This window comes from Myxocyprinus asiaticus, chromosome 10 (assembly GCF_019703515.2).
Source record: "Myxocyprinus asiaticus isolate MX2 ecotype Aquarium Trade chromosome 10, UBuf_Myxa_2, whole genome shotgun sequence".
Lineage (NCBI taxonomy): Eukaryota > Metazoa > Chordata > Actinopteri > Cypriniformes > Catostomidae > Myxocyprinus > Myxocyprinus asiaticus.
Window position 1 is genome coordinate 37039062 of NC_059353.1, and position 24987 is coordinate 37064048.

Below are 24987 nucleotides of genomic sequence, written 5' to 3' on the forward strand. Positions count from 1 at the left end.
AGCAATTCCAAGGTCATAGATTCAATTCCCAGGAAACACAAAAACTGATCTTAAATGCACCTTAAATTCACTTTAAATCATTTTGACAAAAGCATCTAATAGATGTAAATACTTTAACTTTTTAATCAGACGTTTACTTCATTGACCTTTTATGTTTTGTGAGTGTTAAATTATGATTATCTATTTCAAACTCTCTGTTAAACTTTATGAATTAAGAAAATAGTTATTAGTCTTTCAATGCTGAGACTGCAACTTAAATTCGTATTGCCACATAATCAGAATTTTTACAGACTTCAAATATATTATTTTACACAATTAATAAACAGAAGCCAGGAGCAAATTATAAGCCCCTAGCAGCAATTCCCAGAGTTTGGATTGTGGTAGCGATGAACTCTGGGTTAGATCACTGTAATATTGTAATGTAATAACTCTTTAATAAGAGTCTTGCACTGTAGTGTGTCATCATGTTAGGCATGATGCCATAGGCAATGCCTTTGGTGTGGTTTAATGAGGGGTTTTGTCTATTAATAGATGATGGGCCAAAGTTTATATTCTATTTTGCCTTAATCGTGAAGTTGGCATTCTTAACCACACTTATGTGGCCCTATGTGGTGTGAATACTAAAATCCTGTTGTTAGCCAGCATTTAGGACACATGCCATAAATAATGCCCTTGAATAATGTCTATAAAGATTTTAGCCTTCATATACTCATATATATGAAAGGATTGCAGTTACTTTGAAGATCTGATTGGATTTTGATGCCCCATGTGTGTTCAGTGCTGATATATTCAAATGTTGACATTTTAAATGAGTTAGCCTTCATTTCCACACAAGGCGCTTCTTCAAATCAGTGCAAGACACGATCACTGGAATACCAGAAGCTCTTTCTTTCCCTCTCAGAATATTAATGTTTCCTCTTATGCGCTTATCTGGAGGCACTTTTCTGATTGGGAAAATTTGTCTCAATCATTGACATTTCCAAGAATATTTTAAGATCAGCTTAGCTGAAATGACTGCTGAAGATATGGTCTTGTCAATTGGCATGGCTGCATATCTGTTGTGAGATGATGATAGGGCAGATCTCATATTATGTCTCAAATCAAACATATTACTGTTAATGACAGCTTGTAAGCATTGTGGACAGGAAAGTTTCCTAAGTACACAATGTAATATTTGAATCAGGCCCAGCATCACACAAAGATTTACTAATTTAAAGACCCCTTTTTTCAGTACTTAAATACTCAAATTTTTCATGTCTTCTTAAGCCTGCCACATAGGTATTTTAACCTTATTATTGCAAAAATTAAGCTTTAACAAAAATTGTACCACTAGTCTAACATGTTTTACACTTACATTAAGAACTACTACATTTTTTAAATGTTTTCATGTCTTATTTCACAGAGAGCACCAAGTTTGCCAGGACTACCACTGGTGCTCCTCAAAATAAGAAAATAAAAATGGTTATTGTGTGTGTTAGGTCTGAATGTCTCTTGTTTGTTTTAATAGATTGTTCACCGAACAGCTGTGCCCAGTGCACTGGCTTTGGACTGGATTGGGAAGAACTTGTACTGGTGTGATGTGGAAAGAAAGACATTGGAAGTGTCTAAATCCAATGGTTTATATCCCACTGTCTTAGTGAGCTCTGGCCTGAAGAACCCCACAGACCTGGCTCTGGACGCTCAAACCGGGTACATTGTTAACAGCTTTCTGTTGGCACAGTATGCTTTCTACTTCTCACCATGATGCCTCAAAAATAATTTTCTTACTCAGTCTTTCTTTTCTGTAAATGTATCTGAACATCTTTAACAAGATACATTTACCTGTACCTGAGAAGTCTTGTTTTCTGAGAAATCTAACCAAATTAGTGAGTTTATGCATAAATTAGGAAAAACTTGTTTTCCCTTTGAATTACTTCTTAATTTTTTTTAATTTTTTTTTTTTACCCCACTGCCAATATTTAGTTGTTAAAAGGGTCATGACATTTTTTTTTAATTTTGTATAATTTTATTAACTTTCCTGAGGTCCACTAATAATGTTAGTAAAGTTTTTTTTTTTTGCACTGAAACAGTCATAATTTAGTAATTTATGATAATTTTCCACTCTGTCTCTTGCCCTCTGTCTGAAACGCTTGATTTTGGCCTCAGTGCCTCCTTTAAACTTCAGTGTAAACGGCCACTGTTATGATTGGCTAACTTTGTGCAGCCCCTCGAATACAGCCTTATTTAAATCTCAATCGGAAAGGAATGAACAAGCTCCACAACATGATAAAACAAAATTTCAGCGTTTACACATAACGCACATCCAACACATTGCATCCGAATATATTAAACTGTTCACTCAAGCACAGCAGCACTATAAACTATCAAAAAGTCATGACATTTGAAATATTTATGAATAGAACTGTTTAGGGTGCGATGATTTAAAATAGTCATTGAAATAGTTGCTGTAGAGGCGGTCATGAATTAATGAGCCCTGTAGTGAAGTAGGGAAGTTGCGATCAGTAGGAATGGCTAATCTCTACTTGAAACAACTGTGACAAGGACATGTCTTGTATTATTTGAAGCTGGTGAATGAGGGTCACTCTCTGTCCTTCAGGTATGTGTTCTGGATTGACTGCTGTGAAAACCCTCATGTCGGTCGAGTTGGCATGGATGGCCAAGGCCAAACAGTTATTGTAAACAAAGAGATCTACAGCCCTTCAGCTCTGACCATTGATTACACAAACAAGAGAATCTACTGGGCAGATGATAATCACATCCTTTTTGCCAACATGGATGGTTCACAGAGGCACAGAGGTGTGGATTGAGTCATAATTTCATTCCTTTTCTTCTTTCATATATTGGATTAGTAGACCATGACAAGGCAGAATTAGATAAAAGAAACAGCAATAAAGCCATTTAACTGTATAACGTGAAGCCGAAATTAACCATAAGCTGAAGGTATTGTACAGTATGATGGCAAAAAAGATCTGTCATTGTACTTACAAATGTAAAAGTTTAAATATATATTTTATTACCAAGATTATGTGCAGACACCCTTCTAATTATTGTGGATACAGCCATTATGAAGATTTCATACAGCCTTAGACAAGCATTTAAAGTAGAATGGGCTGTACCAAATACCAGCAGGTCTATAAACTAATGGTTTACTGAGTCTGGTGTAGAAGAACTTGACTGGCCTGCACAAAACCCAAAAACCTTGAACATCTTTTGGATAAATTGGAATGCAGACTGTGAGCTAGGACTCAAAGCCCAACATCAGTGCCTGAGCTCTCTGATGCTCTTGTGTTTGAATAAGAGCAAATTCATGCAGACATATTGCTGCATCTATTGGAAAGCCTTCCCAGAAGACTGGAAGATGTTATAGAGGCAAATGGAGAACCAATTCCCTATTAATGCTCATGGTGTTAAAATATGGGTGTAGTGTTCGGGTGTCCACATACTTTTGGCCTTGTAGTCTCTTTCACTTTTGGTTGGAAAAGGAGGTCAATTTGAAAGGTGTTGGATAATGACTTGAGAATTAATGTGTACCTCAGTTCCTCATGACCACATCCAGGGTGTGTTGGGGCTCACGCTGTTTGAGGACTTCATTTATTGGACTGACGGAAAGTCAAAATCTCTCCGACGAGCCCACAAGACCTCTGGTGCTAATGCTGTTGAGCTCCTGAATTCGTGGCAAGCTATTAAATCTGTCATAGTCTACCACCCTCTGCGCCAGCCCGAAGGTAAAGACTTTAAGTTTTATATTCATTTTAATCTTTGGGGCGAATTTTCCAGTTGCACTACTTTAGTGTTGTATTTCAGTGAAAAAACCCTGCATCTTTTTGTAATGGTTTAGTGTTGTGCCAGGTGTATTTAATTGAAGTCAGTGTCATTATTTTTAGTGCAAACATGCCCCCTTTCAATGTAAATTACAGATTGTGCTTTATTTATATAAGTCTGCAGTATTTGCCAAGTGTAAATTGCCTTTAGCTCTTCATTTTTAGTGTGATTGTGCCGTTACCTGATTTGCATAATACGTTTGTTAATCGGGTGTTAAAAACAGCGTGTGCAAATAAACAGCACTATCAGTGGCCGTAATTTATTCTTAGTGAATTTCCTCCTCAATATTCACTATACAGAAAAAAAGTAATTTATTCCCCCTCTTTTTTGTGACAGTCCCCAAGCACCAGTGTCAAGTGGCCAATGGAGGGTGTAGCCACTTGTGTTTACTGTCTCCCGGTGGAGGTCATAAGTGTGCCTGCCCAACCAACTTCTACTTGGCTGCCGATAACAAGACCTGCATGTCCAACTGCACAGCCAGCCAGGTGTGTTTGCCAAAATGCTCATTCATTGTCATAAGTAGGAACAGTAAGGCTTGTTCCAGCTTGTGTTGTGCACAACCAATTGACCTTTTCTACACGGTGAACTTTTTTGCAGTTTCGCTGTGGTACAGATGAATGCATCCCATTCTGGTGGAAATGTGATACAGTAGATGACTGCGGCGATGGATCTGATGAGCCTGCAGACTGTCGTGAGTGCTTATCTTCTCCATCTAGAATCCATCTGTTTATTGTTAAGAAGGGTTTGCAATATTCATATAGAATTCATATTATACAGTATATCATATTTAATAAACAGTATACTGCATGCATTGTTGTAACTAGGGTTTGGCAATATAGCTAAAAATATTATTATAAAAATATTGTAACATATTTTATTCTATAAGGTACTGACAACATTTCTCCCAAATAAAAATATTGTTATTTAGACATGTCGTGTTTTCAGACCTCGAATAATGCAAAGAAAACAAGTTCATGTTCGTTTTTAAACAACACTATACTAATGTTTTAACTTGAGAAGAGTTCAGAAATCAACATTTGGTGCAATAACCCTGATTTTCAATCACAGCTTTCATATGTCTTGGCATGCTCTCTATCAGTCTTTCACATTGCTGTTGGGTGAATTTATGCCACTTCTGGTGCAAAAATTCGAGCAGCTCAGCTTTGTTTGATGGCTTGTGGCCATCCATCTTCCTCCAAAAAACAATCCTCAGAGTTGGGGAACATTGTCAGAGCAGAAGGAAGCAAGTGACCCCCAGATCATCACAGATCCTCCACTTGGTCATCTAATGGTTAGACGGAGACCTGGAGAGGCATTCAAGCCACAATGTCTCACACCCACTGTGAAATTTGGTGGAGGCTCGGTAATGATCTAGAGTTGCTTCATCAAGGCTGAAATCGTGCAGATTGTCTTTGTGAAGGACGCATGAATCAAGTCACGTACAAGGTTATCCTGGAAGAAAACTTGTTTCCTTCTGCTCTGACAATGTTCCCCAACTCTGAGGATCGTTTTTTCCAGCAGGGCATTGCTCCATGCCACACAGCCAGGTCAATCAAGGTATGAATGGAGGACCTCCAGATCAAGACCCTGTCATGGCCAGCCCAATATCCAGACCTGAACTCCACTGAAAACCTCTGGAATGTCACCAAAAGGAAGATGGATGGCCACAAGTCATCAAACAAAGCCGAGCTGCTCAAATTGTTGCACCAGGAGTGGCATAGGGTCACCCAACAGCAATGTGAAAGACTGGTAGAGTGCATGCCAAGATGCATGAAAGCTGTGATTGATAATCAGGGTAATTCCACCAAATATTGATTTCTGAACTCTTCCTAAATTAAAACATTAGTATGGTGTTGTTTAAAAATGAATATGAATGTTTTCTTTGCATTATTCGAGGTCTGATAACACAGTGTATTTTTATTTTTATTTTGACCAGTTGTCATTTTCTGCAAATAAATGCTCTAAATGACAATATTTTTTTTATTTATTTGGAATTTGGGAGAAATGTTGTCAGTAGTTTATAGAATAAAACAAAAAAATTTATTTTACTAAAAAATAGTAAATCCAGAGAAATTGATAAATTTGCAGTGGTCTCTTAATTTATTACAGAGCTGTATGTATATATGTGATACATGTGAAATATGCTAATATGCAAAGTTTACATACACCTTAGCCAAATACATTTATAACTCAGTTTTTCACAATTCCTTACATTTAATCGTAGAAAACATTCCCTGTCTTAGGTCAGGTAAGGTTACTACTTTATTTTAAGAATGTGAAATGTCAGAATAATAGTAGAGAGAATGATTTATTTCAGCTTTTATTACTTTCATCACATTGCCAGTGGGTCAGAAGTTTACATACACTTTGTTAGTATTTGGTAACGTTGCCTTTAAATTGTTTAATTTGGGTCAAATGTTTTGGGTAGCATTCCACAAGCTTCTCACAATAAGTTGCTGGAATTTTGGCCCATCCTCCAGACAGAACTGGTGTAACCGAGTCAGGTTTGTAGGCCTCCATGCTTGCACACGCTTTTTTAGTTCTGCCCACCAATTTTCTATCAGATTGTGGTCAGGGCTTTGTGATGGCCACTCCAATGCTTTAACTTCCTGGCTGATGTCTTAAGATTTTGCTTCAATATATCTACATAATTTTCCTTCCTCATGATGCCATCTATTTTGTTACGTGCACCAGTCCCTTTTGCAGCAAAGCACCCCCACAACATGATGCTGCCACCCCCATGCTTCACGTCTGGGATTGGGTTCTTCGGCTTGCAAGTCTCACTCTTTTTCTCCAAACATTACGATGGTCATTATGGCCAAGCAGTAAAATTTTTGTTTCATTAGACCAGAGGACATTTCTCCAAAAAGTAAGATCTTTGTCCCCATGTGCACTTGCAAACTGTAATCTGGCTTTTTTATGGCGGTTTTGGAGCAGTGGCTTCTTCCTTGCTGAGCAGCCTTTCAGGTTATGTCGATATAGGACTCGTTTTTACTGAGGATATAGATACTTGTCTATCTGTTTTCTCCAGCATCTTCACAAGGTCCTTGGCTATTGTTCTGGGATTGATTTGTACTTTTCTCACCAAACAGGAGACAGTTTGCATCTCCTTCCTGAGCGGTATGATGGCTGCGTGGTCCCATAGTGACTATACTTGCGTACTATTGTTTGTACAGATGAATGTAGTACCTTCAGGCATTTGGAAATTGCTCCTAAGGATGAACCAGACTTGTGGAGGTCCACAATTTTTTTTCTGAGGTCTTGGCTGATTTCTTTTGATTTTCCCATGATGTCAAGCAAAGTGGCACTGAGTTTGAAGGTAGGCATTAAAATATATCCACAGGTACACCTCCAATTCAGTACACCTCCTATCAGAAGCTAATTGGTTAAAGGCTTGACATAATTTTCTGGAATTTCCAACCTGCATAAAGGCACAGTTAACTTAGTTTATGTAAACTTTTGACCCACTGGAATTGTGATCATAGTCAATTGAAAGTGAAACAATCTTTCTGTAAACAGTTGTTGGAAAAATTACTTGTTTCTTGCACAAAGTAGATGTCATAAACAACTTGCCAAAACTATAGTTTGCTAATATTAAATATGTGGAGTGGTGAATTTTAATGACTTCAACCTAAATGTATGTAAACTGCTGACTTCAACTGTATATATTAGCCTTTTGACAATATTCGATATATATCTGAACAATGGCGAAATTCAAATAATTGAATCAGAGTTTTGAATCAATTAATTGAAATATTAGCAGGTTATTCACAATGTGAATATTGCAAAATAATTATGAATATATCATGAATATTTAATATATCATTAACTACCTAATGACAGCATTGTTATATATGGAGATTAAATACTTTACAGCTACAGGCTAGACTGACCTGTACGTTTTGAGAAGGAATGAACTGTCGCTGTTTCATTTTTATTTCCCAGTGGGCATATTTCCAGATTTCACTTTGAGGCTTGGTGATTCATATGAGCAGTACATCAGGAACAAACAGAAAATGACAAGCTGCCGTTAATAGATGGAACCTCTGTTGTTCGATAAAGGCCAGGTGGCATTAAATATCATAGAGGTGCTTTTTGTGGAATAATGGAATGTGGGTTGACTCGCCCATTTCAAGTGACCTCACACAACTACAATTTAAAAACACACAGCTATGCTTAAATTGCCTTGAATCCTCAGGAGTTCACTGTTAATCATCATTTTTGCAGCGGAATTCAAATGCCAGCCTGGGCGTTTCCAGTGCGGCACTGGCCTTTGCGCCTTACCTCCCTTCATCTGTGATGGAGAGAATGACTGTGGGGACAACTCAGATGAGGCCAACTGCGGTGAGCAGAATGATACACATGAAAGCTGTTCTAAAATGCCATTGACAGACCCAATGCTTTGTTTTCTCTGTGTGAGGCCCTCTTGTAGAATTCAGTTCCCTGAAGTATGCAGCATGCACAAGCAAGAAAATCAGACTTTATCAGCAACAAATCTTCTTTTGCACAACTGAGTATTGCTGCTATCAAACAATCAATATCCACTTTAGGAGTATGAGAAAAGAGTGCATGGTATTTTGTCATCTAGCCATTGTAATCAGGATGTATTGGAACAACGGTGACTTAAGATTCAAAAAGTTTGATGATTTTAAAACAAATATGGTGTCTGTAATGAACGATAGTGAGACAAACAGACCCAAGAGCAGAGGAACAGTTCAAAGGATTTATTATCAGTAATAATGAGTAGTCACTGGGTTGAGGAATGTTGGAAATCCGGCTGCAGCAGGAAGCGATCTCCAATGTGCGTACTCGTCATTGTCGCGCAATCCGTGTAGGATAAGTGTGCATCGTGGAAGTCAGGAACAGATTAGTAGAATCCTCTGTTGAAGCTTAGCGAGATGCAAAACAACGCCCAGCAGAGAAGAGCGAACTTAACTCCCGACACACGGGCAGAGACGAGGTATCCTCCATGGAAGACCAGCTGACTCGCAGCAATACTGGAAGGCAACCACACACCTGACACGCGGGCAACCAAAAAATAAACGAGACAGGACCAACTAGGCAGAGAAAATGCAGTTAGTACTCAATATCAAACAACAATCTAGCAATGATACTGAGAACACAATGGGCTTAAGAAGGCAGCGAATTAGGTGAGAACAGGTGTTGCTCGGCATGCTAATCAGTGGCATGATCAGCGTTCCCCCGGGAACAATCAGTGTTCCCATGAAAACGCAGATCCTGCATGCCAGCCACGCCTGTGAGACATGAGGGAGAGAAAATGACAAAACATCCAAAACAAACCGACAAACTCACCGGAGCCGTGACAGTTCCTGCACTCATCTCATCTCAGCTCTATTCTTATTGCATTCCATTTCTGTATGATCCATTTGAAAGGAACTGAATTTGTCTGGAATCTTGATGTCTGTATTACTGATTGTGCACCATTGAGCCCTAATTGATGTTGTATCTAATCTTTTTTCTCACAAAGGATACATATTAGCTCAGTTTCAAAACCTAGTGAGCTACCTCGCTATCTACTGCCTACATAGGCAGCTTCCTTCTAAGGCAACATCCTAACCATTATAGAAATGTATTAGTAACCAATTTGGAATGCACTGTATACTGTAGGCAGAAATAGCACACAAATAACACACAAATATTCCAGTTGAATTCTATGTTAGCATGTTGCAAAGCTAATGGCACTGTGTTCTGAAAAGCATAAATAAATACATTGTACACACAAGTATTACAATGCACTATTTTTATTGATAATTTTCAATATTTAAAGTAAATTTAAGTTTATTTACAATCGTATATTAATCGTACATCTATGATGGATTTATTCATTGGGATTGTTGTCTCTACATGCGATGCTGCCTTGGAATTTAGAGAAAAGATTATACCTTAGAAAGCAGCATTATGATGCCTTAAAATGGTCCCTCATAGGCAGCTCACTAAGTTAAGGCAATTGTCTCAACACTTTCCTATAATGTTTCCCTCCATTTGCAGATACATACATCTGTCTGTCAGGCCAGTTCAAGTGCACCAGAAAGCAGAAGTGTATACCATTAAATCTTCGCTGCAATGGACAGGACGACTGTGGGGATGGCGAAGACGAAACAGACTGCCGTAAGAAAAAACCATGACATTTTTTGCTCCCTCCATTAAACACTGACAGTAATGGGCCTCATTCTCTTAAACTGAAGTGTCTTGTGACAGAATTGGGTGAAGTGTGCAACATTTGGCTTTTCCTTGATGAATTAAATGATCCAGACTGACAGTTATCAAATGTAGCTTTTATCTCACCAAACATGTTGGTTGGTTTGGGAGCTAAAAGGATAGCCAGGTGCTTATAAGTTATTCTGAGAGAAAATGCAATTTTCTGAGAAAGGTAGCAGTACTTGTCGGTGATTAACCTAGGTTGTAAAGGTGTATATCATTCCCCATTTGAACTTTAACTCTCAGCATGTTACTGCTGTGAATAACATTTCTGGGCTGTCATTTCTTCCAGTACTGAATGGTTATTGTTCCTATGGTAAATGGTAATGGTAGAGTTCCTGTAGCTCAATGTATACAGCAGGGGATTACAAGCCCCTTGGGGTTCATGATGGAACTGCATGGGAATCCTGAGATTATAATAAAAATGCCTATACCAGATTAAGTTACAGTTTTTATGGTTACAAGAATCTGCCATTGAATATATGTAAATGGCTTTGCAGAAGACTTAGGATGTCTCTTAGGATGTCTCTTACATGCTTTGTTTACTAAAAACGGTCATAAACGCATGACCTTTACATAAATTTATTTTTTGAGAGAAAACAAACAAAAAGTAGTTTTGTTTGTTTTCTCTCAAACTTTTCAAATGACCCTGATGGCCTCGTAAATATCTTGCTATTGATGTTCCAGCTGAGAGCACATGTTCTCCAGACCAGTTTCAGTGCAAGGCCACCATGCACTGCATTTCCAAGCTATGGGTGTGTGACGAAGACCCGGACTGTGCTGACGGCTCTGACGAGGCCAATTGTGGTGAGTGAGCCCCAGTTATTATTCACAAATCAGAGCCCCGGTCAGCCACACACACAGGCCCGTCTGAAAGTCTGATTGGGGCTTATGTCCATTCTTTATGCTTCTGCAGTCTTCTCTCTCTCTCTGATGGAGTGAAGCCAGCTTTAATCATGAACCACTCTGCTTTTATTAGCTGTGGCTTGTAACAATTCCCCTGGGCCTGTTTTGTTGCCTGAATGCCTGATTTAGTTTGACAGTGGCACATCAGCGGTGGCCTCACATATTGCAATCTTCCCCTGCTATGTGTTTCAGACATTTGAAGTGCAGATACCACGACAAAACAATTTTGAAGGGTTCGCTGGATGTGTTTTGCTGCAAATAATTTTGTATACAGACTGTATTGGACTAGCGAGCTGTATACCTGGTTTTATTGTTTTATATATTGTATTATTGTAGATGAAGCAAGTGTGATGCCTGGTTGTCCATACCTGTTAAGGGAGGGTTCAGTGTCAAATTGTTGTTTTAAAAAAGCTTTTCCATCAGGAATATATGCTTTGTTAAGGATGCATTCATTGAATTAGGCCAGTAGAAGGTATCTTAAAAGGTATCTTACCTTAGTTCCTTTTGAAAAAGCCTTTACGTCAGAAGCGTAATGATGCCTTAAAATGCTGCTTACTTAGGCAGCTCAATAGGTTTTGAATGGGGCATTAGTCTTTTGATCCCATTAACGATTTATCAAAAGAGTCCCTTGACAAATATTGAGGTCTATCTCAATATTTTGTATTTAAGATCTATACATTTGAGATACTGTTATCTCAACATGCTGATAGGTTGTCCCTGTCATTTTTTTAAACTCTCACATAAGTTGTGGGGATGGCCCTTTCAGTAGATGCTTTTAGAGATAATCGCCTACTGACACATCCCACCAGTTATAATGAGCCTGACTTTCTTAAATCAGTTGACAAAGTAAATTGAATCAATAATCTGTTTTTAAAATTACATTCTGTCAGGCTTTGATTGGGAAAATTGGTTTGATTGCCTTGGCTGAACATATCTGATTTCCTTATCTATCGTATGGATTATTTATAACCCAAAAACATCTCCCAAATGAGTGACACATCAGTGGAGTAGTGAAGGGGTCACTTTGTAATTAAGGTGTGTTGGGCTTCTCAGATGGCTCTATTGATTTTCTAGATGTGACAAACTTTATCTGCATCAGTAAAGTAAATGTAGATCTTTGTCTTGGCATTTGATGTGAAATGGTGCAATTAACATAAAAGGCAGGACTTATTGATACTAACCAGTTCACCTCTGGTAATATAGGAAATTACAAACATAATCAAAATAGGTAGAAATCTGAAAATGGAAAACTAATCTAGTAGGCTCAGTGGATCAGTTAATGTGTTTTATTTTATACAGTTGTGGAATACACTGTGTCGTATGCAGAGCATTATGTGTTGTGACATCCATTAGTGTTTGTAAAAGACAGTTATTTTTATTGTAACCCATACTGTCAAAAAATAAGCAGTATTTTTCTTAGTTGACAGTATCTCTTGATGTTCCTTCAGAAGCGTTCTCCCATGATATTACAAGGCGACATGCCTGCAACCCATTAGATGATATTTAAGGAAGAGTCTGTCAAGGGAGATATTATTGGAAACCCCCTTTTTTATTTCAGAGTAATGAAAACAGGCAAGTATTTCCAGTTTGCTTTACTTATCCTTATATTGTGTTAAAAATGTCTATTTTGCCCTAAAGTTTTTTTTTTTTTGCTTGATCTAGAGCTGTGCCGATATATTGAAAAATGTATTTCTTTTGTCACAAAATCGAATCAATACTATATACAGGTGCATCTCAATAAATTAGAATGTCGTGGAAAAGTTCATTTATTTCAGTAATTCAACTCAAATTGTGAAACTCGTGTATTAAATAAATTCAATGCACACAGACTGAAGTAGTTTAAGTCTTTGGTTCTTTTAATTGTGATGATTTTGGCTCACATTTAACAAAAACCCACCAATTCACTATCTCAAAAAATTAGAATATGGTGACATGCCAATCAGCTAATCAACTCAAAACACCTGCAAAGGTTTCCTGAGCCTTCAAAATGGTCTCTCAGTTTGGTTCACTAGGCTACACAATCATGGGGAAGACTGCTGATCTGACAGTTGTCCAGAAGACAATCATTGACACCCTTCACAAGGAGGGTAAGCCACAAACATTCATTGCCAAAGAAGCTGGCTGTTCACAGAATGCTGTATCCAAGCATGTTAACAGAAAGTTGAGTGGAAGGAAAAAGTGTGGAAGAAAAAGATGCACAACCAACCGAGAGAACCGCAGCCTTATGAGGATTGTCAAGCAAAATCAATTCAAGAATTTGGGTGAACTTCACAAGGAATGGTCTGAGGCTGGGGTCAAGGCATCAAGAGCCATCACACACAGACGTGTCAAGGAATTTGGCTACAGTTGTTGTATTCCTCTTGTTAAGCCACTCCTGAACCACAGACAACGTCAGAGGCGTCTTACCTGGGCTAAGGAGAAGAAGAACTGGACTGTTGCCCAGTGGTCCAAAGTCCTCTTTTCAGATGAGAGCAAGTTTTGTATTTCATTTGGAAACCAAGGTCCTAGAGTCTGGAGGAAGGGTGGAGAAGCTCATAGCCCAAGTTGCTTGAAGTCCAGTGTTAAGTTTCCACAGTCTGTGATGATTTGGGGTGCAATGTCATCTGCTGGTGTTGGTCCATTGTGTTTTTTGAAAACCAAAGTCACTGCACCCGTTTACCGAGAAATTTTGGAGCACTTCATGCTTCCTTCTGCTGACCAGCTTTTTAAAGATGCTGATTTCATTTTCCAGCAGGGTTTGGCACCTGCCCACACTGCCAAAAGCACCAAAAGTTGGTTAAATGACCATGGTGTTGGTGTGCTTGTCTGGCCAGCAAACTCACCAGACCTGAACCCCATAGAGAATCTATGGGGTATTGTCAAGAGGAAAATGAGAAACAAGAGACCAAAAAATGCAGATGAGCTGAAGGCCACTGTCAAAGAAACCTGGGCTTCCATACCACCTCAGCAGTGCCACAAACTGATCACCTCCATGCCACGCCGAATTGAGGCAGTAATTAAAGCAAAAAGGAGCCCCTACCAAGTATTGAGTACATATACAGTAAATGAACATACTTTCCAGAAGGCCAACAATTCACTAAAAATGTTTTTTTTATTGATCTTATGATGTATTCTAATTTTTTGAGATAGTGAATTGGTGGGTTTTTGTTAAATGTGAGCCAAAATCATCACAATTAAAAGAACCAAAGACTTAAACTACTTCAGTCTGTGTGCATTGAATTTATTTAATACACGAGTTTCACAATTTGAGTTGAATTACTGAAATAAATGAACTTTTCCACGACATTCTAATTTATTGAGATGCACCTGTGTGTATATATATATATATATATATATATAATATGTATAGTTATATTATTATTGTTTAATGTGTGCACACATATTACTCCCTACTATACTCTGAAACTGGCATTTCTCGGTTCTGTCAGAGCTGTTTCTTCGAGGCACCATACTTGACTAAACTGAAGTAATCCGTGTTAACCACGTTTGGCATAGTTTCAGTTGCGATCCAGTTATGATATTGTGATGCATTGTGATTTTATTTATTTATGACATACAATGGCCCCAAAATATATTTGGACACTTAAGCCACACTTTAAAATGTATGAAAATAACAAAATATTAAACCAAGCGGCATTTACTGTATAAAGAAAGATAGCACAGCACATTTGTCAGCACACAATGTAAAACATTTAAGTTGATACAGTTTTGAAATGATAAAACAATAGATATATTGTTCAAAATTTAGACAAGTATTTGGACACTTTCCTGTTATCAAACATAGTTGAACATGTCCATAGTACCCCTATGGTTACTCTGCTAGAAAACATGTGAACTTGAGGGGAACTTACTTTATACATCCACTAAAAATGACCTTGGGAGCAGTTTGTAGGTTTATTTTCATTTTTTTTTTTTAATTTTTTTTTTTACTGACAAGTAAAGTTAGTTCTGAGACAAGCTCTTGCATCATTTGTTTGCAGATGTGACACAGTTTGATAGTTTGTGTCTAATGCAATGACATTCAGCCATTTTTAAGTCCAAATACTTTTTGAGGCCACTGTAGTATGTATCATAATATTTATTGTATTGTGATGCACAGCCTGATCTGGTCTTCCTTTATGTTCATTAAGAATTTATCTTGGCTCTAGCAGCTCAGAAAAACTTATTAAATTTTATAATATAAACACTACACATACTCAGGAAAAGGGTAAAATAAGCTACTTCAGAAATGTTCATTGCAGATGATTGTGCCCAGGTGACAAACTGTTTGATGTTAAGTGTTAAGTGTTCAGGTTATTGAGAAAGGAAGCTATCGGCAGCACAGTCAGGTATCTCATCTTATGGTGCGTTAGCCTCTTAAGTGCAGGCATGTTTTGAACTTAGTGTCAGATAAGCACCAGGGAACCCTGAGGAAATGATGATTACATGTCGAAATGTGCTTGCACTGCATTAATATTCATGCACTTTTTGAAGCCATTTTCATCTGTGTGTTTGTTTGTGTCTGATGAAAAAGATGAAAAGACCTGTGGACCTCATGAATTTCGCTGCAAGAATAACAACTGCATCCCGGACCACTGGAGGTGTGACAGCCAGAATGACTGTGGAGACAACTCAGATGAGGAGCATTGCAGTGAGTTGCTGTCATCTTTTTGAGTACAATACATCTTTTTTCCAGACTTGTGTTTGTACTAAATTGTTTTAACTGTCAAGAAACGTTGTGTGGGATCTTCAGAGACCAGTTTTACAGATTGTTTGAAGTTTTATTTCTGTCTGTTTGTTTACCATTTCTGTTTCTTTCTGATCTTTCTTAAGTCCCCACAAAGAAAGATCAACAATTTAAGTGTGGTTTATGCCATTTGTTTTAGCCTGCCATGTCCTGTTGAAGCCTTAGGTGGTTTTCATACTGGGCACATTTGCTGCAGTCTGAATCCGAGTGTGATTTGTTTCCGTCACTTATGATTCTGTCGATCCCACAAATGATGGAGAACACAATGAGGGTCTCTATACTAGTGTTTTTGTATTAATTTGGTGCCATTGTGTGCACACGAGTGAACGACACTTACACCTCTGTGCGTCACATGCTGTAATTCAGCATATGTGCATGTCCAGGAGAAGGCGACTATCTGCTGCTCGCAAACGATCTTTTTTGAGAAGACTGCTGATTGCAAGCAATGCACTTGCAGCCCTGCTTACATTGCACGATCAATCATGCACATATCTAAAAGGCAACATACCTCTTCTATGTCCCACAATGTTCCCCTAGGAGGGAAAAACCACATACTACATCCAACACTTATTTAACAAGTGCCAGATCAAGACAAAAAGCATTCAAATATAACTGAAGAAGTAGATCTGCAGACTGTTATATTATTCCCTTTTATTGATTAAAAGCAACGTTTTGATCAAACTGATCTTCCTCCACCACTCGTGGTGCACGTGTGTGTGTTGTGTTTGTTTTTGTGCAACTGATAATTTCATCATGCTTAAATCGGCAAAACACATGCTCTAGTTATTTAACTTCCTGAACAAGTGCAGACCCTAGAACAGGTTGCTGATCTTAACTGGTTTAAGATGGTCTCCAAGCCAGGCTAAACTGCTTGTTTACCTGGACGACGAGCCAGGGATGTGTTTCCCAAAAGCATCATTAGCCAACTATGGTCGCAATTTCCATCGTTACCAGCATAGTTTAATGATTTGGTGTTTCCCAAAACCATAGTTCCAACGATCATTCGCAACAGCATTGCAAAGTAGTGTGGTTGGAATTATAGCTCTCTACCTGTGGTTAGAAGCATAGTTCCTTATTAGTTTGCTATGTAGACATTATTTTACAATGATGCTTCTATATCTTTCATTTCATATATATCTTTCATTCTGTCAAGACTTTGACTATGTTTACATGCATTTAAGAAAACGAATTTTGCAGAAAACAATGTTCTAAAACGTCATGTTAACGCGAGTGCAGCCATTTAAGGGATTAAAGGCTGTTAAGAGAAAGCGCATGACACAGCTTCTGTTAGAGAACACAGCTTTTAATGTGTTTATGTTAACGCATAAGTTGCGTTAATACGTTTTTGAAGAGTACGAATGTGCCCAAGTGCATCAAGGGAACGGCAATGTCTAATGTAAAGGGAAACTCCACTATTGCAGTGAAATGCATCTGTTGCATTACAAAGTGCATGTCGCTTACGTGTCTTCAACAGCTTTTTCGCATTAAACAGCTTTCTGGTGTACGTGTAAATAAGCTATTAGAATTTAATATTTAGGGAAGTTATTACTCCACCCCCTGAGTAACGTCATTAACGACAGCTCAACCAGTGTGGTTCAAATGATGGATGTGCAACAGTTACTATGTTTCGGGAAACAGACGTGACTAGCTAGTTAATTTGTACAGTGATGATCGTGCTATGATGGTTACGTCATTTTACAGGAAACACATCCCTGAACAGCTAAGACCAGCAAATCAGCTTAGGCTGGTTTAAAATGTTTTTTTATTATTATTTTTTCTATTCATAGTTAGACTCATGACTCACCTCTGGATGTTAGACAGTTGATTTTAAAAAATGACATAAAGCACACTTAAATGGTTTATATTTCTTTTTGGGAACTTTTTTTAGCAGGGTACACTTGATGTTTTTCCATTTGCATGGCATCAGTGTAAAATGTCCAAGATAGCTTTGCTTTAATGACCTCTTTTCCCTACATTATGTTGTTAAATCAACTGCCAATTTCAAACAGTTTGTGCTAACATATTTTTTCTAACCACCTTAATGGTACATAGTGCTTCTGGTAAATTATAGCCGGCGGACTCTCTTCGAAAACAGCCTTTTTAGACATTCTAATTGCTGATTAGTCTGCAAATCACTTCTCTTAATTTCTTGGCAAACTTGCAAGAACCTTGGAAACAGATAGTCCAACGCCAATTCACGTCCAAGTGTGGGCCACTTTTGCACTTTTGATGTGCTCTTGCTGTCTTTCATCCATCCTCTGCTAAGGTCTACTTCACCGTTTTCATTGCGAGCAGCTTTGCAGGGCACGGTCAGTTAGCTGTGCCATTTTTTTAGCTGTCTTATTGTGTTCTCTTCTCTGCAGAGCCAGTGACCTGTAATCATAAGGATTTTGCCTGCGCCAATGGGGAATGTATCTCAGCACGCTTCCATTGCGATGGTGACTACGACTGCATTGATAACTCAGATGAGGTCAGTGAATAATCCACGTCATTCAAGGAGAATTCAGCAGGAGTCTTGCATTCCCAAACACTCCCTTCAAGCCAAGTATTTTAAAGCTGTTTAATCTTGGTCTTCCCACAGCATTTATCCTCATGGTTATTTGGATTTATTAGCAAGTCAGGAAGATGAGTGATTTACAAAACTTAAAAAAAGGAATGTTTAATCAAATTTACTTTCTGAAAATATTTTGAACATTGCCTTTAAAATCATTTAAATTTTGAACTAAAGATACAGTCAATACCATTTAAAAGTTTGTATGTGTGTGTGTGTGTATATATATATATATATATATATATATATATATATATATATTCGTATTATTTACAAATGTGGAAAATAGTAGTAGCAATATACAGTGTGTATATGTATGTAAGTGTATATTATATATATATTGCTACTACTTTTTTCCACATTTATATGAATAATATGAATGTCAAGTAGTGACCAATAAAATGTTCAGCAAATTAAAACTTATATCTTATCTTAATATTCTTCAAAGTAGCCACCTCTTGCCTACTGTAGATTACAGCTCTGCACACTCGAGGCATTCTATCAACCAACTTTTTGAGGTGCCATCTGGCATCTTTTTATACAGTATTGAAGAAGTTCCCACGCATGCTGGGCACTTGTTGGCTACTTTTCCTTCCCTATCTGGTCCAACCCATATGTTTAAATGATAATAATAATAATAATTAAATTAATTAAATTAACAATTTTGTCTTTTTATCTGCAAAACTAATTTCATGCTTTAGGCATAAGCCTTTTAAAGGTTTTTAAGATCATGAGATCATGAAACATACATTTTTGGCTTTTAGAATATGAGAAAACACTGAACTCATTCACACATGATTTGCACATTTGCAGAAGGACTGCAAGACTCACTGTGCAGAGGATCAGTTTCAGTGCCACAACAATCTCTGCATCTCACGTAAATGGCTGTGCGATGGCCAGGAAGACTGTAAGACAGGGGAAGATGAAAGAAATTGCCTTGGAACAGGTATATCTTATATATTTTATGGAGTTATTACATAGCTCGGTGGAATACTTCCATTGCGATTGGTCAATTGCAGCATTCTGCAGTCAAATATTTTATGTATAGAGACCATTAAATTGTATAACCTACCTTTGTCATAGGCAACCGATTTCCTTCATAGTTAGTTTCATGTCTCTTTTATCACTTGGCAGGCTCTATCTTATCACATTATTAAATAACTATATGTCCATTTATTTGATTGTTTGGAAAGAAGCCATGTAATAAGCAGAATTCTTACAAATTGTCTGATCAAGTGATGTAGCTCACTTTCTCTCTTTTAAAGGTTTGGTACATAACAAACTAAACTGCCTAAATCAGCTCTCTTGTGATATTCTTCAGGAGTTTATTCCTTGGTTAAGTTTTAATTAAACCTAATAATTTATTTAGACCTCACTGTTTATTGAGGAGCACATTTTGCTTTTTGATTTGAGTATCTTCCATATTCTAATCTCTCAATTGAGGGGAGTTTCAAAGATCTTTCACATGTGTTTGTTATATATTCTGTACCTGTCATGGCAAAATTGTGTATGTGTGTGTGTTCCTCATCTATTTTGTAGTGCTTCCCTCCTGCTCTCTAAATGAGTACGTGTGTGCCAGTGGAGGCTGTGTGTCTGCCAGCCTGAGGTGTGATGGACATGACAACTGTTTGGACAGTTCTGATGAGGTCAGTCCTTTAGCAAGACCCATGTCATCTTACATAAACCGATTCTCTTTGAAACTGTGCAGAGCTGTAAGTCCATTAGTGGGGGGAAATTTATATATAAATTGGCTTAAGCAATGGCGTGAATTTGGGGTGGGATTTTCTGTTAGACCAACCAATTGAAGACAAGGGGAGTGTTTGGGAAACCTGTTTGAAAACGTATGAATTTTTTTTTTGTGCAAAATTCCATTTGGTGATTGAAATTACACACTTCAGGTTTAAATTGGACTAGCTGATCAGGTTTGGAGTTTGAGTTTTGGAACATAGTTAACCAGCTCAACCCTACTAGCTTAGCCGATGTGGTTTAACCACATTGACCAAGATTGTTCTGTCAGACCCACCTTGGCCCCTCCAGATGGAAGTTGAGCTAATCCACCACCGAAACCAGCTTAGACAAACTTCAAACCAAATAATACCAGCTATCACAGCTGGTTTCAGCTGAATTTTTCAGCAGAGTAGAACAGATAAAATATGAATAATTCATTTTTTTTATTGCCTTGATGTGACACTCTGATCTGGAACTATTAATTACTAGGAATCTGATTGCTCAGTAAAGTCAAAGGTACAAAACCTTGTTCATCCTATAGGACACCAAAAGCTAATTATAATTAAAAGGGGTTCTTCAAAAGCCCTGTATTTGATTATAATAGCATAACATGAGCAATTCATAACATGATGGTGTATAGTCAGTGACTATAGAGAAGAACATGTACACCATATTGCCAATATCTCAAACATCTTGTATTAGACTCGTATTTGACTCCATGGAAACACAGATGTGTTCTGTAGCAAATTTTGTATGACAGTGAGTATTTTAGGCTTTCCTTATTGTGCTCCCAACAGACGGACTGTGTGAAGGAGTGCAGAGAAGATGAGTTTCTGTGCAAGAACCATGCTCACTGCATCCCCAAACGCTGGCGTTGCGATGATGTGTTTGATTGCGTAGACCACAGCGATGAGGAAAACTGTGGTCATGGTAAGATATATTATATAATGTCCACTTCTTGGTACCCCACTCACAACTTTGTAAGAACCTTTCACGATGATACGCTGCATGAGTTCTAAACTGCATTAATGAATGAATATGTCATATCATATGTAATATAGGCAGTTTTGACATTTAAATCATAATCACATAAAAAGTAACATTTAGGCTAGTAACTTAACAGACCTACATTATGGGTGTGTACAAAACCTAAAGCTGCTGTATGAAGGTACCTTTGAAGTGAAAAACACACCATAACAACACAATGTTATGAACAAATTTAAGTGAGCTTCAGAAGAAACCAAGCACCAATTAATGACTCCAATGCTTATTTCTTGCGAAACATACATTAATAAATTAACTAAACTAAGGATACGTCTATGCTACCTCAAAAATCAAACAGATTTAGGCATATCAGTAGACAGTAGGGGTAGATGGTATGTTATTTTAGTTATACAGCCTAGTTATTTTTGCTGGAAATTCAACAAAAATATGTTGGTAATGCCTACTTTTGATTAATCTAGGGCAGGGGTGCTCATTACGTCAATCGCGATTGACTGGTCAGTCGCAAGATAACCACTGGTCGATCTTGTTAACAGGTCAAGAGAAACTACACAAATAATGAGAATCTTAAAGATAGTTTTTTATTTCCTTATTTCAGCTCCCCTGCACATGGATTTCAGAAACGCAGGATGGCAGGGGAACACTCTACCGAATCTGTGCATTTGAATATTAGGCAGTGTAAATACAGCCTTACTGACCTTCTACTGTCCATGCCGTTAATATTAATCAAACAAAAATAGCAATAAAACAAGACAACAAAGTAATTGCTCTGGGCTGGATAACTTAAGTAGTTTTAAAAAATATTAATGTATTATAATCATGCAGTGAAGACCTGTAATCTATGTAGTTTTATGGTACATTTGATATTTCAATTTCTGAACATTTACTTGAATACTTATTGGAAATGCTGTGAGAAATGTTAAGCGGTTTTCTTTATTTGTTTCTTTGTTCTTATTTTATGACTGACTGTTTCCTTGTCCTGAATAATTACTTGAGAACTTGAAACAATGTTTACCTAATTAACAAATTAGTTAGTATTAGTCTTGGTATCGAAAATTGTCAAATTTCACTGGTATAGATACTGGCTACTGAAATTTTAGTACCGTGACAACACTGCCTATGTACAATGCATGGCAGATCTTACTATAATGAAAAAGTAGATTTCATGTCATTGAAGTGTGAGCTCCCCTGATCTAGGGATTTTTTGTTTTTTTTTCTTTATTCACATTACACCTCTTAAAGAATAGTTCACCACAAAACGTATTTTCTAATCATTTGCTCACCCTTATGCCATCTCAAACTCGTATGACTTTCTTTCTGCTGCAGAACACAAAGATTTTGAAAGGATTTGTGATGTGTGTGTTTGTCCAAATGATTGGTCTGTTTCTCACCCAAAGCCGATCGTACCACTTTAGAAGACATGGATTAAACCACTTGAGCCATATGGATTACTTTTTATGATGTCTTTATGTCCTTTTTGGAGCTTGAAAGTTTTGGTCCCTGTTGACTTGCATTATATGGACAAAAACACACATCATATATCCTTGAAAATATATTTGTTTGTGGTCCGCAGAAGAAAATCATACAAGTTTAAGATGGCATAAGGGTGAATATATGAGAGAATTATAATTTTTGGGTGAACTGTTTCTTTATTAACAAGTTCTTCCTCATCTTGACTTCTTTGAAACATGTCCCGCTTTGTATTTTTGCGTTTTTCGATGCGTCTTCATTTTGATCATGTGTTAATAATTTAAAGCAGTCCTGCTTGCTAATATTAATGCAAATATATCTACTTTGGTACAATTGGTATAGCAAAATCTCTACCGTACCATACAACCATACCAATAAGTATTTGTTGAAAGGATGTTATTCAAACATTTGATTTGATTCCTGCCTGATAAGGCACACACCCTATGTTTATATACTGTGAGTGCTCATTCAGGTTGGCATAAGCATATTCCTGTTTAATTCACAGAAAATATCCATTTATTACAACAAGCTGACTATTGTTTATACAGAAGCTTTCTTCTGTCGGCCCGATGAGTTCATCTGCAACAACACGCTGTGTAAGCTGCACGTGTGGGTGTGTGATGGTGAAGATGACTGCGGAGACAACTCTGACGAAGACGCCGAGATGTGTGGTAGTGTATCTATCTCTGTGAAATTATATGACCTTCAGCTGTGCTTTCCTGGTTCAAAATTGAAAAAAACTTACACTGCTTGGAGAAAACCTCTTTTTTAGTTTTCTCGTTCAATGTGTAAGGGTCACTTACAGGTACAGCATTACAAATAAAATAAGTTATGATAAGCTATTCAGCATAGCATTACAAAGCAGAAAAAATGCCACACATTATAACGTATTGTCCTCTTTTCAATAGGCAAGCTGCCTTGTCCTCCAGCAAGGCCGTACCGCTGCAGAAATGACAGAGTGTGTCTACGGCTTGATCAAATCTGTAACAATGTGGATAACTGTGGGGACAACTCAGATGAAGACGAATGTGGTATGCTCATTCACATGTCTCTGATGATGCCTTTATCCTCACCAGCACAATGGGACATCTATCATTTTGGACACACTTGTTTTAATTGACAAAAAAATTAGCCTAGAATTTGGTAAATTATGCAATCAGTTAATCAGGTCTTTTAGATATACAATACGAATTAGATATACAATTTTTTAAATACAGAAGTAAAACATTTGGATGCATTTGACCAAATTTGTTTCTCATGCTCTTAGAAAACTTTTGAGCTAAAGGCTTATGCTTAAATGCTGAAAATTACATTTGAATTATGCTTTTGGCAGTGCATTCAAGCTATACATTATCTCAGTGCATGTGTTCACTGTGTAGACAAATATAAATTGTGTCTATGCATTAATTTCATAACTCCTTCAAAACATTTTTGAGCACATCCCAGGTGAATACCTCATGAAGTTGTTTCAGAGAATGCCCAGAATATGCAGAACTGTAATCTAGACCAGTGTTTCCCAACACCAGTTTTTTTTTCTGCCACGGCACACTTTTTACGACTAAAAAATTCTACGGCACACCATTATCCCACATAGGCTAACCATCGTCAATAGTTTTCCTTTTCAAGAACTTGTCCATGTTTTCTGTCTGTCTCAGTAGTGTGTTTACTTGTACTGTTTGAAATTCGGCTATGCAAAAAAAAAAAAAAAAAAAGTCACATAGGTAGGCTACGCTGTGTGAGGTCACAGGTGGCAAGAGCGCTAAATGGGTAATGAAAAAACAACAAATTTGCTTCTTTTCTAATTTGTAGATTTGTTCTTGCAATGCCACAACAGATTACAGGGATGCAAACTCATGAGGGGCGAAAAAGTTAAGACAATCACTGGTCCACAGAAAACAATTTCTGGGGATATTTTTTTTTAAAGAATAAGCTAAAAGCACCAATTCCAGCTATTTTAGTGATTCAAGTTTATTCAAGTTTACAATTGTGCAGAATTAGCTGCAAAATAAAGAGTATTTTGGTGAGGCTTGCTTCTGTTTCACAAATTTGTTCAATTTTATTAACTGATTAGTTCAGTGACCCCTTCTGGAAATGTCACCAGGTGGCGATAAATGAGCGTCTTAAGTGCTATGAGTGAGTCAGTGAATCATTTTGAGTCGTTCATGACCGAAATCTACCAAGAGACTTTACAGTGTTTAAGCATTAAAAGAACAAAGCAGATTTATATTCTTCCTTCAGTTTGAGCATTATTTTTCATCCAAAAAGACAACAATAATAGTCTAATATTAGTGAGTTTCAATAACGTCCTTACCTTCTCTTTATTAAAACTTGCATGGCTACAAATCTACTGACTTCAGGATATATATATACACAATATATATATTGTGTATATATATATACATATTATAAACACAAAGCAGATCTACAGTATCATTTTCCTACAGTAGCCTGTTTAAACTGCTGAGCATGGCTTTTATCTTAAAAGACCACAATAATAGACAAATAATAATAATTTTGAGTTTCAATAATGTTCTTTCATTGTAAAGCGCATTTCACATGAGTT

At 37.3% G+C, this 24987-nt stretch overlaps 1 protein-coding gene across 1 annotated transcript in view; it reads left to right on the forward strand.

Moving 5' to 3' along the window:
• LOC127446903 (low-density lipoprotein receptor-related protein 1B-like) overlaps positions 1–24987 on the forward strand; it is a 491131-nt gene that overhangs the window by 436643 nt on the left and 29501 nt on the right. Inside the window, exons 60-74 of the mRNA XM_051708221.1 lie at positions 1508–1689; positions 2597–2796; positions 3537–3725; positions 4159–4307; positions 4420–4513; positions 8050–8166; positions 9832–9951; positions 10729–10848; positions 15461–15577; positions 18037–18143; positions 19038–19170; positions 19764–19870; positions 20750–20882; positions 22973–23095; positions 23333–23455. Coding sequence (XP_051564181.1) covers positions 1508–1689; positions 2597–2796; positions 3537–3725; positions 4159–4307; positions 4420–4513; positions 8050–8166; positions 9832–9951; positions 10729–10848; positions 15461–15577; positions 18037–18143; positions 19038–19170; positions 19764–19870; positions 20750–20882; positions 22973–23095; positions 23333–23455 — 2014 coding nt within the window. The remainder of the gene's footprint in view (positions 1–1507; positions 1690–2596; positions 2797–3536; positions 3726–4158; positions 4308–4419; positions 4514–8049; positions 8167–9831; positions 9952–10728; positions 10849–15460; positions 15578–18036; positions 18144–19037; positions 19171–19763; positions 19871–20749; positions 20883–22972; positions 23096–23332; positions 23456–24987) is intronic.